Consider the following 18,895-nt stretch of genomic DNA (forward strand, 5'->3'; position numbering starts at 1 on the left):
GAAAAGCAAAGCATTTTTTAGGACCATTTAAAAAGACAATTGCATATACTCACATTCACAAACTGACCAGACAATTGGAGCCCTGGATGCTGGCAGTCGCCCTTTATTGCACTGATAAAAGCTTTTGCTGTTGTTGGAGTCTGCTAAAGCTAATGATTATTTCACAGGATACAAGTTCAGTATTAAAGGAGGAGCATGTTACAGCCTTTGAAGATGAAGGGCCATACCTTATTCAAGACCAACAGGACCCGCTAGTCTGTCGGGGAATTCTTGATTTAGAAGAAACTGACATGCCAGAGCCTCTGGCCCCTGAAAGCTATCCCGAGTCCGTCTGCGAAGAGGACGTCACCTTGGCTTTAAAAGAGTTGGATGAACGGTGTGAGGAGGAAGAGGCTGATTTCTCTGGGCTGTCGAGGTAAGCATAGTCACACATAGAGTCATGAGTCTCCGGCTTTATCCCCGCCCCTTTCCAACGTGCCCCTCCCCCACTCCAGTTTATGCACTCTGGTGTATTGGTATTTAGTCTGTAGTCTTACTGTCTTCGTTTTGTTTGTTTCTGTTAATGTCCATATAAAATAAAATACAATCCATTCCTAGCACACCATGTTAGACGCACACCACACGCCTATTTGGGTAGAACACCAGATGGCCAAGTGTTAAAATCAATAGCATACTGATCTGGGCTACCATACTGATCTGTCAGAGGTCAGATGTTCAGTTAGATTGCCGTAGGAAGCCCGAGAGATCACTTCTTGGTGCTGGAGGATAATACGTTGATTCCTTCAGATGTTTACGTTCTGCACATTCCAAATGTCAAACTGGAATGTGAAGAATTCTCAAACAAAACTTTTCTTCACTTATGGATTAAGTTGAGTGATTATTGTATAAGTTCTTAAAGGGAATCCTGGTGGCTCTTAGTAAGTTTGCACACAAAACAGTTCCATGATCTGAAGTATGACACTGTCTAATATGTGCTATTTCTCAACAGCTTGGCTGCCTAAAACCCCACACAATGACGCTACCAGTAGACAAGCTGGCGTGATAGGGAAAATTTCACAGGGCCCTGCCCATAGATGAAGAACTACAGACAGTCGGTGGTTAGAGAGAAAGAGTTAGGGGGAGTGGGAAGAGAGAGGGAAAGAAAAAGAGGGAGGGAGTAGTTCTGTCTCCAGAGCTGAGCTCCTACAGGGTTTATGGTCACAAATGCAGAGCCCTAAACACATACAGATTAAGAGCAGCATACATGGATCTCAGCGCTGCGTGTGTGTGTGTGTGTGTGTGTGTGTGCACGTGTGCACACGAGTGTACCCATAGTGAAGAGGGCATAGAGTCAAGAGGGATTCGGAAGAGAACAAGCAGTTGGAGGAGGAAGAGTGTAGGATAGAAGTCATGTAAGTACAGGGCTCGTGTATGAAATGTTTAAAACACACGTGCAGCATGCTAGCCCTGTGTAGACACTCAGCACCTCTTCAGCTGTAGAGAAGGACTGAAGTGAGCCACTTTGCTACGACTTTGGCGTGTCTATGACAGTGTTGTCAGGAGGGGTTTCAGGCAGACATGGGTTTGAAGTTTCATAAGAGCAGTTTCCCTATGGAGTCTAGAAGATAGTCTCCAGCAACGAGTATCCCAGTCAGCTGGCTCTTCAAGCCTTCCCACCCTTTCTCCCTCCCTCAGTGTTCCTTGAGTCTTAGGTAGGGAAGCCATCTTGTAACGTGAACCATTCATGTTACATTCAGACTCAACAACTTAGCATTGGTCTTTGTTCCATGGCTCCAGTCTTATGCTTTGACTGTCTTGGTGTAGGAATGACAAACTCCTGAGATAAAATAGCCACCCCTTCTGTCCACTCCCTTGTCTGTTTTACTGTTAGGCACTTCAGGTGCTTCTGAAATAGCTGAGTATATGCATGGCTGGTAACATGGGCTCTGGGCCTGTGAGTACACGTGAATTCGCATGCATGGATACACACACACACACACACACACACACACACACACACACACACACACACACCCCATGCGAACAAGCAAAATAAGCTTTGAAGTTTCTATAAAACTAAATTAACAAAATTTTATAAAGGGATCCAAAGTAGGTCATAATATGAACACATTCTAATTCATGTTAGTTGGTTGTATATTTGGTTTGAGGCAGGAACTCTGCATATCCCTAGCCTATGAAGGCCAGATGGGCTTTGAACTCACAGAGAACCACTTGCCTCTGCTGCCCAAATGCTGGGAGAAAAAGTTCAGGCCACCGTGCCCAGCCCTAATCCATATTCTTTGTAGATGTGACTGGCGTTACTCCAGTAGTAGCATACTATAGACCTGGGCTAAGACAGTCACTCGAAATTAAAGAGTTTTAAAATAGGAAGAACATGAATTTACCTGTACTAGGGAGTTTAGGCTGCATTCTCTAAATGAGTGGTTCTCAACCTTCCTGATGCTGTGACCCTTTAATACAGTTCCTCATGTAGTGGCCCCACCCATAAAATTATTTTGTTGATACTTCATAACTGTAATTTTGTTACTATTATGAATCATACTGTAAATGTCTGATATGCGACCTCCAGAGGGGTTTTGACCCACAGGTTGAGAACTGCTGCTCAAAGTCAGTGTGTATCTGTGGATAAGGATGGCTTCCATTGAGCCATGTAAAGAACTAAGAGTCTGTTCTTTGGGGAGAGCCTGAGGATCGCTATGGTTTTTGTGTCCACAGTCAAGAGGAAGATGAACAAGACGGTTTTCCAGAGGTGCAGACCTCGCCTCTCCCGACGCCCTTTCTGTCTGCCATAATAGCAGCTTTTCAGCCAATGGCTTACGAGGACGAGGAAGAAGCGTGGCGCTGTCACGTCAATCAGACGCTGTCGGACACAGACGGGTCCTGTGCGGTGTTCACTTTCCATGTGTTTTCAAGACTGTTCCAGGTCAGTGGACGTTAAGGCTTCTGAACTCACATTGCAATAGTCTGGTAAAGTTAGGCTTCTCTACGTGTCTGGCTTTACTGTTCCTATGGATTTCCTTTAACAAGCAGTTTCTATGAATGTAACATTTCCTTAATTTGCAACTTGACTGGCCGTACTCCTGGTGTGTCAGTCACTCACTAGGACAGATGTGAAAACCCACGGTGAAAAATGCTACAGAGTTGCAAACCTGCTGGTGAAAAATGCTACAGAGTTGCAAACCTGCTGGCCAATTTTCTGTAGTAAGTCAGGGTACCATCCTGGGCACCAGAGAAATGAAGGCTCACCATTGCACCTGCCCGCCACCAGCCATTACAGTGTTTATAAAGAGGTGCTAAATGAAATTTTTGTCACTGTGGGAACTCAGTAAGGAAGGTCACTTTCGTCCATGAGGTAACAGTAGTAATAAGCACTGTCATTTTTTAAATGTCCACCCTGTGCCTCATACTATCCTAGACACTTTCCAGTGAATATTCTCAGACAGCACCATGGCATGTGGGTACCATTTTGAGCACTGTGTGGGGAAGGAGAGCGCTTAACAGTTCACCATCTTCCTTCCCTCTATGCTAAGTTTCCCCATGCACTCCAACTTCCAGTTTCCTTCCTAGGCAGTTGTCTGCACTCAGTGGTGTGCGTTTCGACTTAACCTTCGGCACTCACTGCACTTCCCTTGGCTTTCTAGTTGTATTCCTTCCTGGACAGTGACAGTGGCAGTCCCCATGCGTTTGTGCGTTTGTTTTGTTTTGTTTTGTTTTTGTCCCCTCAGTCTTAATATCCTCTAGCAATAAATACCACACCCATCTATGCAGATACACATTAGCTATTCCTTCCTCCCAACTGGTTCACCTCTCCTCAGGCAACCTGGTGGTCTCCCACTCCTGGGAATGACTGTTCATGTTGACAGTCATAGCACACTGGGCTAGAACTCCTGAGCCCAGTTCCCACCTCCCCTGACTCTCCCAAGTAGCTGGGAGCACAGAGGTGTGCCATTGTATCCGACCATAATAGCTATTTGTTGGCATATCTCCTAAAGAAATACATAGAGACCTAGTAGATCTGCTAATAGAATTCTGTAAATCATTACAATAATCTCAGTTGTAACACATCTTTACATAAAAGAGGGGAAAGACCTGTGTGTGTGTGTGTGTGTGTGTGTGTGTGTGTGTGTGTGTGTGTATACTAAATTTTTCTCATGCTTTCCTCATAGACAATTCAAAGGAAGTTTGGAGAGATAACTAATGAGGCTGTGGGCTTTCTTGGCAAGAGTCTGCAGCGCATTGGTACCAAGTTTAAAAGCTCATTGGAAGTAATGATGACGTGTTCTGAATGCCCCACTGTCTTCGTGGATGCCGAAACGGTAAGGCGGGCATGATGGCGCGCAACTGGAAATACTAGTACTCTGAAGGCTGAGGATGGAGAGTGGGAGGCCAGCCCGGGGTGTACACATTCTAAGCCAGCCACCTCTCTACAGCAAAAACCTATTTCAAAACAAGTAGGACTACACTGGGATGGTGTTGTTCGCTTATTAGTCTTTTGTAGAAGCAGTTTTCCATTTTGAATTGTGAAGGGTTTGTGTTTTAACCCTAATCTACATATGTAGCAAAATGTCATCCCAGCCAGATATAGTGGAACATAATTTTAATCGTAGTTTTCAGAAGGCAGAGGCAGGCAGATCTCTGACTGCAAAGACAGTATGGTATATATAGTAACTCTAGGCCAGCCAGAACCATGTAGTAAGACTGTCTCAGATAGATAAGGTAGGTAGGTAGGTAGACAGACAGACATTCCGATACATGAAATACTGTATACAATGTTGCTGGGTCTATAGATACAGCATCCAGGATGAGAAACCTCAAGTGTCATACATAGTCTGGAGATGTATGTTCTTTTCTGTTCTTGAACAAATTTGGTAGGAGATGGCTAGACAAGAGACCCAGATCCCTTTGGTCTCCCCTGGCTTGCTGTGAGCATTCAGAGGCTAGACAGCTACATGTTTGGAAGCTTGAGGGATGGTACCTCTGAGGTGTTTACTGGTCTGACGGAGCAGAGGGTATCCAATGACCAGTGGGTGCTCATGACCTGTGTGTCTGCCTTCCCAGCTGATGGCGTGCGGTTTGCTGGAAACACTCAAGTTTGGCGTCTTGGAGCTCCAGGAACATCTGGATACTTACACCACCAAGAGAGAAGCAGCTGAGCAGGTCAGTCCTCTCCACACACAGAAATCATTTGCTTTATGACCTGGATGCAGATTGCCCCAGTCAAGGAATTCTCACTAGCCTTATGGGAGGTCCTGGGACAGCTCTCCTCTGTCCGGAGAATTCCTGCCTAAGAGCACAGCGGGAGACTGTAGCTGGGGTCAGTGTGGCAGGAGGGGTAAGTAGTAAGCAGTGTTTGGAAATGCGGGTCACAGAGCCGTGGTCACAGGGCTGTGGCACAGGGCATCTGGCGCCTCTGATAAAACTCACCTTGGCGTTGGAGGCGAGGAAGGCAACAAGCACGAAGCATAGTATAATTGTTGCCTGCTAGGAAATGGCCCCACAATTCTAGTCAGCCAAGTAAATACTGGCCCGGCTTCCGTTGGCAAATGCAGAAAAAGGAGGAGGGAGAAACTGTTCTCCCAGACACTCTCTAGCCATTTTTTCCCTAAAACAGGTGAAACTTTCACTAATTAGTATTAAATATAACCACATTTAAAGACCTCTGAAAATCTTGAGTGTAAAACCTGGTCTTTCTTTCCTAAAATATTCTAGCTAAAAATATGCAGCACAGACTGAACATGTAAATACCAGATCAATGTCCCTGACCCAAAGATCTGAAATCCAGAATGCTTCAAAACCTGAAACTTTCAGTACCAACATGACAGAGGTGTCATGTGATGGGTCAAAACATTATGTGAGAAAATGATTTATCAGAAGCTTAAACTAAGACTGTGGTACTGACGGCTAAACAACCAGACTGTCCCCCAATAATAAGGTGACGGCTGACCAACCAGACTGTCCCCCAATAATAAGGTGACGGCTGACCAACCAGACTGTCCCCCAATAATAAGGTGACGGCTAACCAACCAGACTGTCCCCCAATAATAAGGTGACGGCTGACCAACCAGACTGTCCCCCAATAATAAGGTGACGGCTAACCAACCAGACTGTCCCCCAATAATAAGGTGACGGCTAACCAACCAGACTGTCCCCCAATGATAAGGTGACGGCTAACCAACCAGACTGTCCCCCACGTGGCTAATACAGTGGCACCCTTTGCTTCCTGATGGCTCATTTTATATAGAGACTTTGTTTTATAAACAATTATAACTTGTACAACATTACCTGCAGGCCATGTGAATAACACACACACACACTCCTGTGCTAGACTTTGGTTTCATTAAAAACAAAGAAGCAGCACAAGGCCCTGGGTTCGGTCCCCAGCTCCAAAAAAAAGAAAAAAACAAAAACAAAAAAACAAAAAAAAAACAAGAAGCAACTCCTGTGTACCAAAACCTGAAATGCTCTGGTCCCCGGCTTTTTTGATAAGGGGAATTCATTCGGAATAGCAAAGTCCCTGCCACATAAGTATTAATAAAAGCACCAGGGACAAAAGAGGCTTCTCAGTCAGCCTCAAGAGCAAAGCCGTCATAAACCAAGTACTATGCATGAATTCTGAAGGGAAGGAAGTTCCAGCAGGACTGGGACAAGGACCTGGAGTCTGAATTCGAGGTTCGAGGGTCGTTTGGGAAAGAAAATACCTGCACCAAGGCTGTCTCTCCTGATCATTGGAATGTGAGCTCATATGTGGTCTAAAAGAACAAAGAGATTAAGAAAGGAGTTCTTGGCCCAGTGAATTATCGGGCGTGATCAGCTCAAGTCTGTCTGCCAAAGAGCTTCTGGGAATGGAATTGCTCAGTCTAGAATCTGTATGACTTGGAGTCTACCAAGCAGTTTTACTGAAGAAGTGTCTGTCGTTACTCGCAGGCGAATTCTCCATCGCTTCATCCATTGGTCATCGGTCTTCCTCATCACTTATATTTGAACATAGATCCTTCATGGGGTTAGCTTGTGAGTCCTGTACATGAGCTGTTTTTCTCAGTTATTCATAAGAGGTCTTTATTTTAATATATGCTTTACTTATCGTTTGTGGACAAGGAAGGGCCACACCAAGGCATACACGTGGTAGCCATAGGATACCTTGTGGGAGTCTGTTCTTTCTTTCCAGCAAGTGGGTCCGAGAGCTCCGACTCAGGCCATCAGACTTGGTGGCAAGTGCATGTACCCACCGACCCCTGATGCATGCTCTTTATTGGTGTATGGATTGGAGATACCTTTTCCCGTTGCTATCATTTTCACCACTGAAGCATCTTTTGATGACCAACTTTTGCTTTGATGAAATACAAGCTCATTCTACCCCACTTTGCTGCTGCCTCCTGGGTCTTCAGAAGTTACTGCCTATCCTAGATGCCGTTGCCACAATGGCCCAGTGAATAAGGCCTCCCCGGTCTACATTCCTTTCCAACACAACTCAGTACCACCCACAGTGCAGTCCAGAATGGCCTTGTAACTCTAACTACTGGAATTCACAAGACACTGCAAATCCCAAGGCAAGCCCTTAAGAAGCCTTTTAGAAGTCTGCTTCGAGCTTTGGGAAACTCTGGTCCCTACTACAGGATGACTGGTCACATAAAGGAAAAGAGAGACCCCGGCCAAGAGCCACAAGTCAGGAGTGAGGCATGTGTGGAACTTGGGGGCCTGGTTCAACTATGAGCTAACTGGAGGTTGATCCTTGTCAAACTGGAAACAGCACATGCTGATATTGCTTATAGACATAGGAATTTTTTTCTCCTCTTACTTTAAGCGATTGCATTTTAGAGTGCTTGATTTTACAGCAATGGATAACTACTTTTAATGAGGCAGCAATTTCAAATGCACAGAGATAAAGCTAGCTACTGATATGCTAGCCCTTCACAACTCTCAGACATTACCATGAGAGAAGACCACGTGGAGGAGCAAACCGTGTTTCACTTTTTGTGTGTCAGAAAACCTAACTTTGCAAAGATACCATCTACACAACTAATGTACTTGAAAATCAAACAGCATACTAATGGAAATTCTGAAACTTAATTCTAAAATCCATGTGGACATAAAAATGGCTTATAATTGCACAACTTTTCTTCAGCATGGGCCACTGATCCCTAACTTTACCATCATATCTGGTCCACTATTTTCTGTAAATGAAGTATCTTGAGGACACAGCCACCCTGCAGTGTGCATACACACGCCATGTTTTCTACCTAGAACTCAGTTGACATTCACCACCAAGACAACATGGTTTGACAAGCTAAGGCCCCATTTCCCCTTTCCTAGGAAAGTTCTTGTAGATTTTGCCACAAAGAACAGGAAAATTTAAAGTTTGACTTCTAGCCACCAACACTTGTTAAAGATTTCAAATCAGGCACTACCCGCATAAGAGTGGACAGACCTGTGGAACAAGACAGATGCCAGGCAGGCCCGTTAACAGTGTTATACATAACAAAGGTGTGCCTGTGTTCAGAGAAGACCGTCCTCAGTGAATTCTGCTGAGAGGAAAGCCAACCTCGACCCCTGCCCCTTTCTCGCCCACAGTCTTTATCTCTCTACTGTCCTTGTCCATCATTGCGTCTTTCTACACCGAGTCTGTACTCACAGCTTGGTTTTCACAGAGCTTTCCACATGCCGGGGTAAGATTTCCCCCAGTCATACGGAGTGTCTCTGCTACACATGCAGTATTTCCATCCTCTAGAGTTCAAGTGTGATAACCAGGTTGTAGCCAGGACCTCGAAGTCTTGGCAGGAATCGGATTTACCTCCCCAGCACCTTGGGACTACAATTTGACCTTTCTTCTAGCACCATCCCTCCAAACCCCCACACTTGTGAACACATCAAAGGTCCCATGAAGAAGCTACCCAGACACTTGGACTCGATCTCTGGAGCTTCCTTTTCTTGAGCATCTCAGCCCTCAGTACCTTGCTATATCACTGATAACTGCAGCTAACAATACACAGAGCCCTTAGGGCATGAACGTGAAGCCACCACTGTGTGCCCACCCTCTCCAGCAAGGCACACATGCAGGGCTCACTGCAGTACTCTCCCAGAGTCCTGTCTGATAGCTCAGTGTCCATCATTGGCTTGGATGATTGCCTGTTTGCATATAGGCTGCTCTGCGATACTTAGAAACATAGCCCTCACAGCAGCTAAACTTTTCATTTGGGGAAACCTTCATTTGAGCAAAGAAAACATGAGAGCAATCAGGTAGGAGGCGGGGCTTCTCTGCATGGCCCTTCTGCTGTGTCTGAACATACTATTTGATGGCTAGCATTTAGCCACGGGACTGTATTATTGGGAGTAAAATCAGAAATTATTGAACAGTATTCCCTAAAATGTGGAACAGCGTGTGCAATATTTAAAATGTTTAGTATAGGCAATAATTAACAACTGAAATAAATTTCATTGTACTAGTTTACTTGGACAAGCTAGGCAGGTAGTCTAAGTGCATACACATTTTAACATGTTGTATGAGTAGAGATTAAGGCATAAATTCCATGGTAGGTGTTGACTGGTAGGTGTTCATTAAGAATCTGCTGATAGCTTCTGATGACAATGGCTGCCACCTGCTGTCTCTTACCAGAAAGGTTTAACATGTTTTTATTCCAAGATGCTGTCAAGAAACTAACCCAAAGGCCAGCGTTGTCTCTGTGGAAGAGACAGAAGGTGGAAGACATTTTTTTGAAACAATTACCATTTCTAATTTTGATTCTTTCTGTGTAGAGCATGAAGCTACCATTGAGAATTTTAAATATCTAACACTAAAATGTTTTCCTGGGAGCTACTCGGCTGGGAGTTATTTTCAAAAGTCGCAGGCTGAGTGGTTGATTATTACTTCGTTTCACTAACGCCACCCCACCCCCACCCAGTCAGCCAGAAACTGCAGAAGCCTGGGGCTTCATCTGAAGGCCCTTAGCTCTCCCTTTGGAAATTCTGTGGCTCCGTTTTTCAACACACCCACAATGCTACTTTATTTTAAATTAGTATCGACTTAGAAAACCCACATCTGTCCAGAGGCCTCAGAGACAACATGCTTGTCATTTATTACCATCCAAAGAGCAAGAAAATAAGTAGAAACAGAATTTAGATAGATCTCGGTTTCTGCTTCACTAATTAAAAGTGGCAGAACTAAACTTCGGATGCACCCAGACAGCCTGGCTCGTTTTTCTGTAAGTTGCCCTTATTAGATCAGCCAAAGGAAAGTGAGTCTTTCATTTTCCCCATCTCACGTTTAGACATAAAGGTCAGGTAGAGACTGTGAAGATTTCCAGTAAAATTCACTAAGCGAAGGATCTCACAATGTGGGACGCCACAGGTCCCGAGAACGCCGATTGCGTCATGATTAATAAACTCACGGTGTCGGCATCTTGTATTGATCCTTGTTCGTTCATTTGTTTGCATGACCGGCCTCAGGTGGCGATGAAATTGTGTCTACAGCCAGCCCTAGCCTTTCTGGCTTTGAACAGAAGGACTTGTTACAGCACTGGTTTCATGCGATGACTGTTGAAATTTACCCTTTCTCATTTCTGCAGTGGCTAGACAACTGCAAGAGGACATTTGGTGCCAACGAAGACATAGACAGGATAAACACCAATGCACACGTAAGTCTCTGTGTGCTTCCTGCCAAGTGCCCGCATCGGATATTATAAAACAATGCATGCATGCCGCTGCCCTTACCTGATATCCCTAGGAAGAATGGTGGCGAGCCTTTTTCATTTTGGTTATCAGAACAATCTCCCTGAAAGTTAGGCTCAGTGAAATATTGGCTTAGTAATGAAAACTTCACTTTAATAAAAACGAACAACCAGCTTGCGACCAAAGTGTAATAACATTGAGTAGATAAGCTTGATGGGTATCTGGACAGTTCAGGTTGGCTTTTAGTTCATCTGCCTCTCGGGGAGAAATGGCTGTATATTAGTATTCTGTGGATATATTGTCTGGTGATAAAGGCAAACCCCGGGGCAGGGTGCCCTGGGTCTGTTACTCTAAATGTGAAGAATGGCTTTGTCGTGTTTCCGTTCAGTACTTTAAACAGTAACAACACGTTTTCTTCAGAGGAAGACAAAGCCATAGTACTTCCTCTGGGAATAGTTTGTTAAGACCCATGTGTTACTCCAGCGGGAGCAACCTCACACTAGGAAAAAAGCCTTCAGCAACTCAGCCATCACCACCCCCGACACCTGAATTCCCACTGATTTCGACCTCAGTTACATTACAGTAGTAGATGTCTTCACACAGCGTATACTCTAATAAAAATCTGGAGTCTGGGTAAGGATGAAATCTTGAAGGGATTACAATTTAACTGTTAAGCTTTTCAGGCACGATGCCAATGCATTTTTCACGGTCATATTCTCTAACAGTTTGGCTGAGCGACCCCTTAGTTATTCCCGTTTTGAATATGAGAACTGAGGCTCAGTGGGACTGATCTGTCTAATAATAAATAAGTAGCAGAAACCTAGACAGGTAACTCTAAGCCCTGTGCTATTTGAAAGGAGCATTAAAATCACAAATAAAGAAACGAGACAACATGGAAGTTAACTTTGGCCTTTAAGTCACAGATGCTTTTGACAATACCTACAAGCATCCATCTAAACCAAGTGGAGATGCTCAGTGGTCCTTAGACACCTTAGACACTGTTTGGGGTCCTTGTACCCCAAACCATTCCATAACCCCCAAGACTGTTGACTCAGTTACAGCTTGAGATATTCAGAGAGAAAAACGGAGACGGTATTCTTCAGACTGATGCGTATCCCCAGCCTTACACAGACACTGTGCTGTCTGTGCCCGAGTGCAGTCTATACAAGCAGTCAGTAAATATTGAGTTAGGGAAGATAAATCTACCATGCAAATATCAGTGTACTTACAAATGTGTATGTGTGTTGTCCTTGATATCTGTTTCAGTGCATCGAGATCACTTTTGGTAAATCACAGCGATGGTTTGTGCCATTGCCCGCAACACTACTGCATGTATGTGTAGAACCAGTCCCATGTATCATGGCTAACAGGAATGAGGAAAGGGATTTAAAACTTGAATTCCCACTGGAAATAAACCATATGAAGTGCAACCTCCTGCTGCTGTTTGAAGTTTGAGTTGTGCTCTGCTAATGTTACTGGGCCACTGTTTGCATAATTTATGGTCAGCTGTGTGGAGCTAAAGTTCACCTTTGCTTAGCAAATCCTTTCTAAACTAACAGGAATCCTTCAGAGGGAACCGCGCAGAAAAGCAGGTTCTAGAAGCACCATTTACATCCCTACAGTTTGTTTTAATTCAAAATTACTCTCCTCACATATCCAAAGCCTTTCACTGTGTTTCACTTGTTTCACATACATCATCTTCCCTCGATTCAAACCTGGTTGGGTCAAAGTTCTGACCCAGATGACGTGTGAAGTGTAGCGTAAAAACACACCAGTTCTCTATGTTCTGCCTTGTGGCCCATTGTTATGAGGGAGACAGCCTAAGAGCTGAGTAGAAGTTCATAGAAAAGTCTAGAATGAGCCACACCAGAGAGCCTGCTGCTGGTAAGTACTTCCTGTTATGATTATGGGCCGATTCAGCCAACCATTTGATATTATAATAATAATAATAATAATAATAATAATAATAATAATGGTAAAATCGTTTAGTAACTTTCCCACTGCACTCATGGAAATGTTATTACTATTGGGTTTGTTGGGACAAAAAACCTGGATTAAAATACATTTACAATAGCTAGGGCTCCCACGGTTTGCGCGGGCGGGCATCAGTAACCTTGGTTGTGATGTTTTCCTATGCTAATTCTTGGTCTTTTTCTCTCTGTATTCTTTTTTTGTGACCCGATCACCTTGCTTAGCAAATGGGAATTCTAGCAGTAAGTGGCCTGTCTTGATTTATAGATTCCTTATCCCTGTGAGACAAACTGGTTTTCATCTGCCATTTGTCCTCTTGTGACCTAGCAACATTTTTGCCTTTGACTACTTTGAAAGTAGCGTGTGCTTCAATTTTGCATAGCCCTAATTCGAGACACATTGGTCCTAAAAAGACGAGGAAACGGTGAGACTTTAAAACGAAGATGTACACGCAGCTAGCGCTTGCGTGGTGCTTTTCTATACCCGTCACTGACATGTCTCCTGTCACATCCCGAAATTTCAACCGCACATGTTATTTCATAGTCTCACTTGAATGAGATCACCAAGTGGTTTGCTTAAGAGCCCATTTCCTCAAAAGCCCCCCCCCCTTTGGTAAGAGGACACCCAGTTTCGCTCTGTGCCAGTTGAGGGTGCATCAGGAACCTCAGTGGGGTCAAAGCCCGCACCCCTGTGAATTCCCGTCATCAACTCAAAGTTGTAAATTCGTGTTGAGTCCTCCCCTCCAAAGCATCCCACACATTGCCTTCTGACACTGTCTGTCCAGTGTGAAAATGTGCTTCCTACTAAAAAGGAATTCCATAACCAGCAACAAGCCTTGTTATTTGAAAGCCAGCCCCCAAAGCACCTTTCACCCGCCTCTCATCAGCTGCACACCGTATTAACTCGCTTACCGCAGAAGCGCAACCGCCAAGGCAACTTTAACACATTTGTACTGTTTTACTGGGGGTGTGCTATCCCATCAGGTCTGCATTGGATTAACCTCAGTTTCCGCTGCTCGTTCCTAGGAGCTGGAACTCTGCAGGAGGTTGTACAGGCTACACTTTCAGCTGCTGCTTCTGTTCCAGGCCTACTGCAAACTCATCAACCAAGTAAACGCCATCAAGAATGAAGCAGAGGTCAGTTCCAGCAGGCATCAGGGCTGTTTTCCAGAGTTGTAACCATATACCTGCGGGCTTGCATGTGTAGAACATGCTTAAGTGTATACATTCCTTGGTGGAATGCCTAAAGTCAAAGCCACTTACATTGATTTTTTTTTTCCCAGTTGATCAATTAGCTTTTTTTCAAACTGATGTGCTTGTCAGGTCATTGTCGTGAGAGCCGACATCCAACAGGTTAGGCCAGAGGCTCAGTAGCAGAAACAGATCAGTGACTGGAAGCAGAGCATGCACAAAGTTGCACTGTGAAGCCCCTAACATCTCATCTCTCTGTGGTCTAATGAACATGGCATTAATGCAGAGGTTAATATGTAGGTTCACAGTTATCAACTATAATCTTTTGTCTCCCTCCCTGCGTGCTGATACTAACATTGCCACTGGGAAAAGAACTGAATTTTTAAAATGCTATGTAGATATTGTGCATGTATACATATTCCCTGTCAGAGTGCTTGAAGTCAAAAGCCACTTGCACTGATTTTTCCCCCAGTTTATCAGTTAGCTTTCCTGATGTGCCATGTCAGGCCGTTGTAGTAAGCGAATATATAGACACACACATATATTTCTATGAAATAGCCTTGGTAAACGACACTTCCCTTCACTGTCCAACGGCGATTATAATCTCCCAAGATAGAGTATAAACAGTTATTGCAACCCAACTTATCTAGAATAGCTAAACCTGGTATTAGGGATATATGCCTGTGTGTGCATGTGTGTGTGTGTGTGTGTGTGTGTGTGTGTATGCGCGTGCGCACGTGTAGATACAGAACAAATATATAAGTACTGTACCACCTAGTACTCAGGAGATCTCAAGTTCAAAGTGGCCGAGGCTACAGCAGAAGTGACTCTGCCTTGGTTTTAAGTCTTTTATTTGGTTGCTAATTTGTATTCCTGACAGAAGAACATTCCTACATCAGCCCTATCCCCTGTAACTGACTGGGTTCCCCACTGGTTGCTGACCATAGGGGATAGAGGCTTGAAGAGTTTCTTGTTTTAGGTCATCAACATGTCGGAAGAGCTCACCCAGCTGGAAGGCATCCTTAAGGAAGCCGAGGCCGCCTCAGAAAATGAAGAAACCGACATTTCCAAAGCCGCACAGACCACAATAGAAACCGCCATTCATTCTCTGATCGAAACTTTGAAGAACAAGGAATTCGTATCAGCTGTGGCACAAGTCAAAGCGTTTAGGTAAGCTGGGAAGAGATGTCACAGCGCCATGGAATATAATAAACAGTTACTCACCGGGCAGGGCAGTTCCGTTCATAGGTGTTAACCTCAAAGGTAGCATATGTAGCAAGGACATACACCTCAGAACTTTAACATTATGCCTTCTTTCCAGAACCCTCTGGCCCAGTGACATCTTCGGCAGCTGTGACGACGACCCCGTGCAGACACTCCTACACATCTATTTCCATCACCAGACGCTAGGCCAGACGGGCAGTTTCGCGGTCATCGGCTCCAACCTGGACATGTCAGAAGCTAACTGCAAACTGATGGAGCTTAACCTGGAGATCAGAGAGTCTCTCCGCATGGTGCAGTCACACCCACTCCTAGCACAGGCCAAACCAGTCGGAAAGACGGCGAGCGCTGGATTCTGAGCAACTTCCGCCCCTCAAGAGGGAGTGAGCTGAGGATGATGAAGACTTTTAGCCGAGCACCTTTCATGAACCCTTGTGCTTCGCTGAAAACCCTGGGGCAGCACCTTTCCCTGTAGTCTACTAATAACTTCAAACTGTCCAAAAAAAAACTGAAGAAAATATCTGACCGCTTAACTGCTGCCTAGACCTCTACAGCAACTGTATGAAGAAGGGATTTTTTATTATTATTAACCTATGTGAATAAGAATAAGGGCTAAAAGTAATGCATACAAACTACATTACTCTGGAGAAAGAAAGAAATTCCGAGGATGTTTGCAATAATGGCCTCCAAGACATTGCAGGGCAGGTGAAGTGAGGCTGGGATCGGGGCCAATTCATTAGCTGAAGACCTGTGCCTGCTGGGCCACGTGGATTTCTAGCCGTCATCATCATAAACGCATAGTTGACACTTAGTATTCAACTTGACCACCCAGTCAGACTTAATAACACAGACTTATTTGCAAAAACCATTGGGTCCGGGGTTGTGTTTTGGGGGTTTTTGTTTGTTTGTTTGTTTTTTTCCAACTTATGGCATAAGGGTTTGGGGTGTTTGGGTTGGTTTTTTTTTTTTTTTTTTTTTTGGTCTGTATAAGGAAGTGTGTGTGTGTGTGTGTGTGTGTGTGTGTCAGTCCTATTTTCAAGGTGTGGATGTCTGGTGACAGCTTCTCAGAGCATGCCTAAAAGAGCACTGCAAGATTATTTTTGAAAAAATTTTATTTTATTAGATCTAACTCTTCATAGTGTGTAAATGTCAGAACACTTTAATAATATTTTAAAGCTGGGTTTTCCCCAGTGTCTCAAAAAAAAAAAAGAAATAATATATCTCTTAACGTTATTGGACTCTGCTGCTCAGCTCTCTGATCAGTGCTTTTGTTGATATTGTTGATAACTAACCAAAGCAGACGCCTGCAGAGACTTTAAAATGTAAAATAAAGACGCACGCTGCCCGCCAGCGCCTCCCATTACACAAGTTAACTTATTTCACTCAGTAACTTATAGACACCGCATAGACTAAAACCTGTATTTTCTTGTACATTCGTGCCACGCACTGTTCTATCAGAAAACACGTACAAAGCTAAAGGAAAAGTTGTGGTCACCGATGGTGGACCGTGTGTTCTGCGGGCTCTGAATGATGGCTGCAGACTTCAAGAGAAGAGGTGCAAATGACTTGTGTGTTTATGCAGGACTCAGACTGGTTTCAGGCTAACGGAACCCTTGGGGCTACAGGGGAAAGACAGGAAGCCTGAAGACTGACTCCCAAAACGCGCAATACACTTCTCCACCGTCTAAGTCTGTAGCGTAACAAACTGGATCCTGTCCCTTTTTTTTTTTTTTTTAATAGAATTTTGTAAAGGAAATGAATGTAGTCCCACGACTCCTCTGATTTGAAAGGAACACCTTGTATTTTTTATATGCATCTCTTTTCCACTGTGACTTTTATTTTCAGACTGGGCTCTGTGGTTCCAGAGTTTAGAATGTAGAAATGAATTGCTTAGCTTTGCCTTCTCCCGGGGGCGTGGCCCCTGACAGAAATGTGATTATGCTCAAGTGCATTAATCGGGGGCACTGTGCATGCCGCTCGACTGCGGATCGTGGTCACGTTTCCTGGAAAATTCTATAACTGGTCACAGCACATTCATAATCACTGTATTTTTTGACCCAGATAAAAAAAATTATTTTAATGGTGTTCTGGTACTGTAAATGGTGCCCTTTAAATTATTAATAACTCTTGGGCTGGGGGTGGGCAGGCACAGGGATGGTGTCCAGAGACACGCCACACTTCACATCCCTTCTCCCAATTTTTCTCACCCTCCTTACATCCTTTTTGTTAAAAATAAAAAAGCATTGTAGCTGTTGGTTTGTGTGGTGTTTTAAGAAGAAAACAAATAAAGATGACTATAGATGGCATCATGTTACCTGTATAGTTCTCACGTATAATTTCACTTGAAAAAAGGCAGGAAAAAGTTAAATTGACTCACCCAAGGTTTTGAATAATTCATATGTAATTAATTTGATACTGATGTGGTTAACGGGAGGACGGGGGGATACAGCTGCCAAAAGCAAAACCAAATTCATTAGGATTATCCTCGTGACATCTACACTGACTCCAGAGTTTGTATATACTGGCAAAATTAGGGCTTAATTCTAGTCAGCTTCTTTCATTCTGCAAGAACCTAGTGTCTGCTATATATAACCCTCTTCTGTGAGCTTACCGTTTTAAATAGGAAGTTGAGAGGTGGGCAGTTCCCTGGTGCTGCTCTTTGAGAAGCCATAATACAGTCAGGGTTTGAAGCGGTATCCAGGTTTAGTGACTCCAAGCTACCTTGGCTTAAAGCATGGCTAAGGGACGTTTTAGGGAAGAGCATTGCCAGAACACAGTGAACCGCTCTGTCAGACAAACACCTACACATCAGGAAAAAGGGCCAATAGTTTCTGTGTGGCTTTTCCCTCCTAGTTTTTCAAGTGGTCCACAGTTACTTTGAAAAGTGTAAGAATTAACATAAAGCCATTCTCTCCACATGCAGAGGTAGCATTTAGAGTGTCTCCTGCCAGCCTTCCAGTCTGAGGGTCTGATGCTCTCTAAGCTTTGGCTTACACACCTATAAACAGTGTGACAAGCCTCAGTGCCAGAATGTTGCCATCAGAGATGGAAACTTTGAGTCACTTTGTGCAGGCATTCCATTCTTGCCAAACAGTATTAGCTGCCCTTGGAAAGTTATTTTAACGAATGGTTTCACTACCCACCTTAGCAGCCAGTGGTGCTGTCTTGGGACTCTGCAGGCATTTTTAGTTCCTCTACTTGGCAAACACTGACTAAGTGCATAGTATGTATATCCTGTCCCACCCAGGACAGGAGTCAATGGGATTACCTCTGCCTGGCCCTAGTCCCAACTAAGAGCGAGCGAGCCCCGAGAACAAGGGAAGCCCATGACTTTTAAGCACACAGTTTAATGCTTTACCTGCTACCATCGCTTTAGTCCCTAAAACTTATCCGTCCCCAGGCACCCAGAGTGCTTTCCCTTAAAAGGCAATCTAGCCTCAGTCCACTGTCCACAGTACACCTTTAAAATGTCTTAGTAGGGGCTTGAGAGATGGCTCAGCAGTAAACCGACTACGAGGGCGGTTGACATGCCTTTGTATAGAACCTGGGGTTCAGACCCAGCACCTACATGGTGGCTTTCAATTGCAACTTCCATTCCAGGGTATACAGTGCCCTCTTACTTCTTTGGGCACCAGGCATGCATGTGGTACTCATAACATGCAGGCAAAGCACATGCATAAAGTAAAAATGAAAAGGCCCCTTTTCCTGCCTTCTAATAGTGTCTAATAGTGTACTTCTATGTAGTGGCCAGTGTCAGGCTAGTTTTACCTACTGTCATAAACTCAGTATTTGGCCTCTGGTTTTCTCTACCAGAGGCTCCCAGCATGAAACAGGTCTTTCTATCAAACTCA

General features: G+C 44.2%; 1 protein-coding gene across 18 annotated transcripts in view; it reads left to right on the forward strand.

Moving 5' to 3' along the window:
* The window catches only part of Fryl (FRY like transcription coactivator), a 237,975-nt gene extending 220,625 nt beyond the window's left edge, over positions 1-17,350 (forward strand). For 12 of the 18 annotated variants that reach the window (XM_063273429.1, XM_063273428.1, XM_063273431.1 and 9 more), the window contains 10 exons: positions 168-415; positions 2,716-2,923; positions 4,167-4,316; positions 5,059-5,157; positions 10,560-10,628; positions 11,929-11,994; positions 12,858-12,875; positions 13,659-13,769; positions 14,803-14,993; positions 15,145-17,350. In XM_063273429.1, coding sequence (XP_063129499.1) covers positions 168-415; positions 2,716-2,923; positions 4,167-4,316; positions 5,059-5,157; positions 10,560-10,628; positions 11,929-11,994; positions 12,858-12,875; positions 13,659-13,769; positions 14,803-14,993; positions 15,145-15,403 — 1,419 coding nt within the window. In that variant the 3' untranslated portion in view covers positions 15,404-17,350. The remainder of the gene's footprint in view (positions 1-167; positions 416-2,715; positions 2,924-4,166; positions 4,317-5,058; positions 5,158-10,559; positions 10,629-11,928; positions 11,995-12,857; positions 12,876-13,658; positions 13,770-14,802; positions 14,994-15,144) is intronic. The other 6 variants (XM_063273427.1, XM_039092710.2, XM_006250926.5 and 3 more) reach the window with 3 other exon arrangements.
* Positions 17,351-18,895: the final 1,545 nt, after the last annotated feature.

Source organism: Rattus norvegicus, chromosome 14 (assembly GCF_036323735.1).
Source record: "Rattus norvegicus strain BN/NHsdMcwi chromosome 14, GRCr8, whole genome shotgun sequence".
In the NCBI taxonomy this organism is placed as follows: domain Eukaryota; kingdom Metazoa; phylum Chordata; class Mammalia; order Rodentia; family Muridae; genus Rattus; species Rattus norvegicus.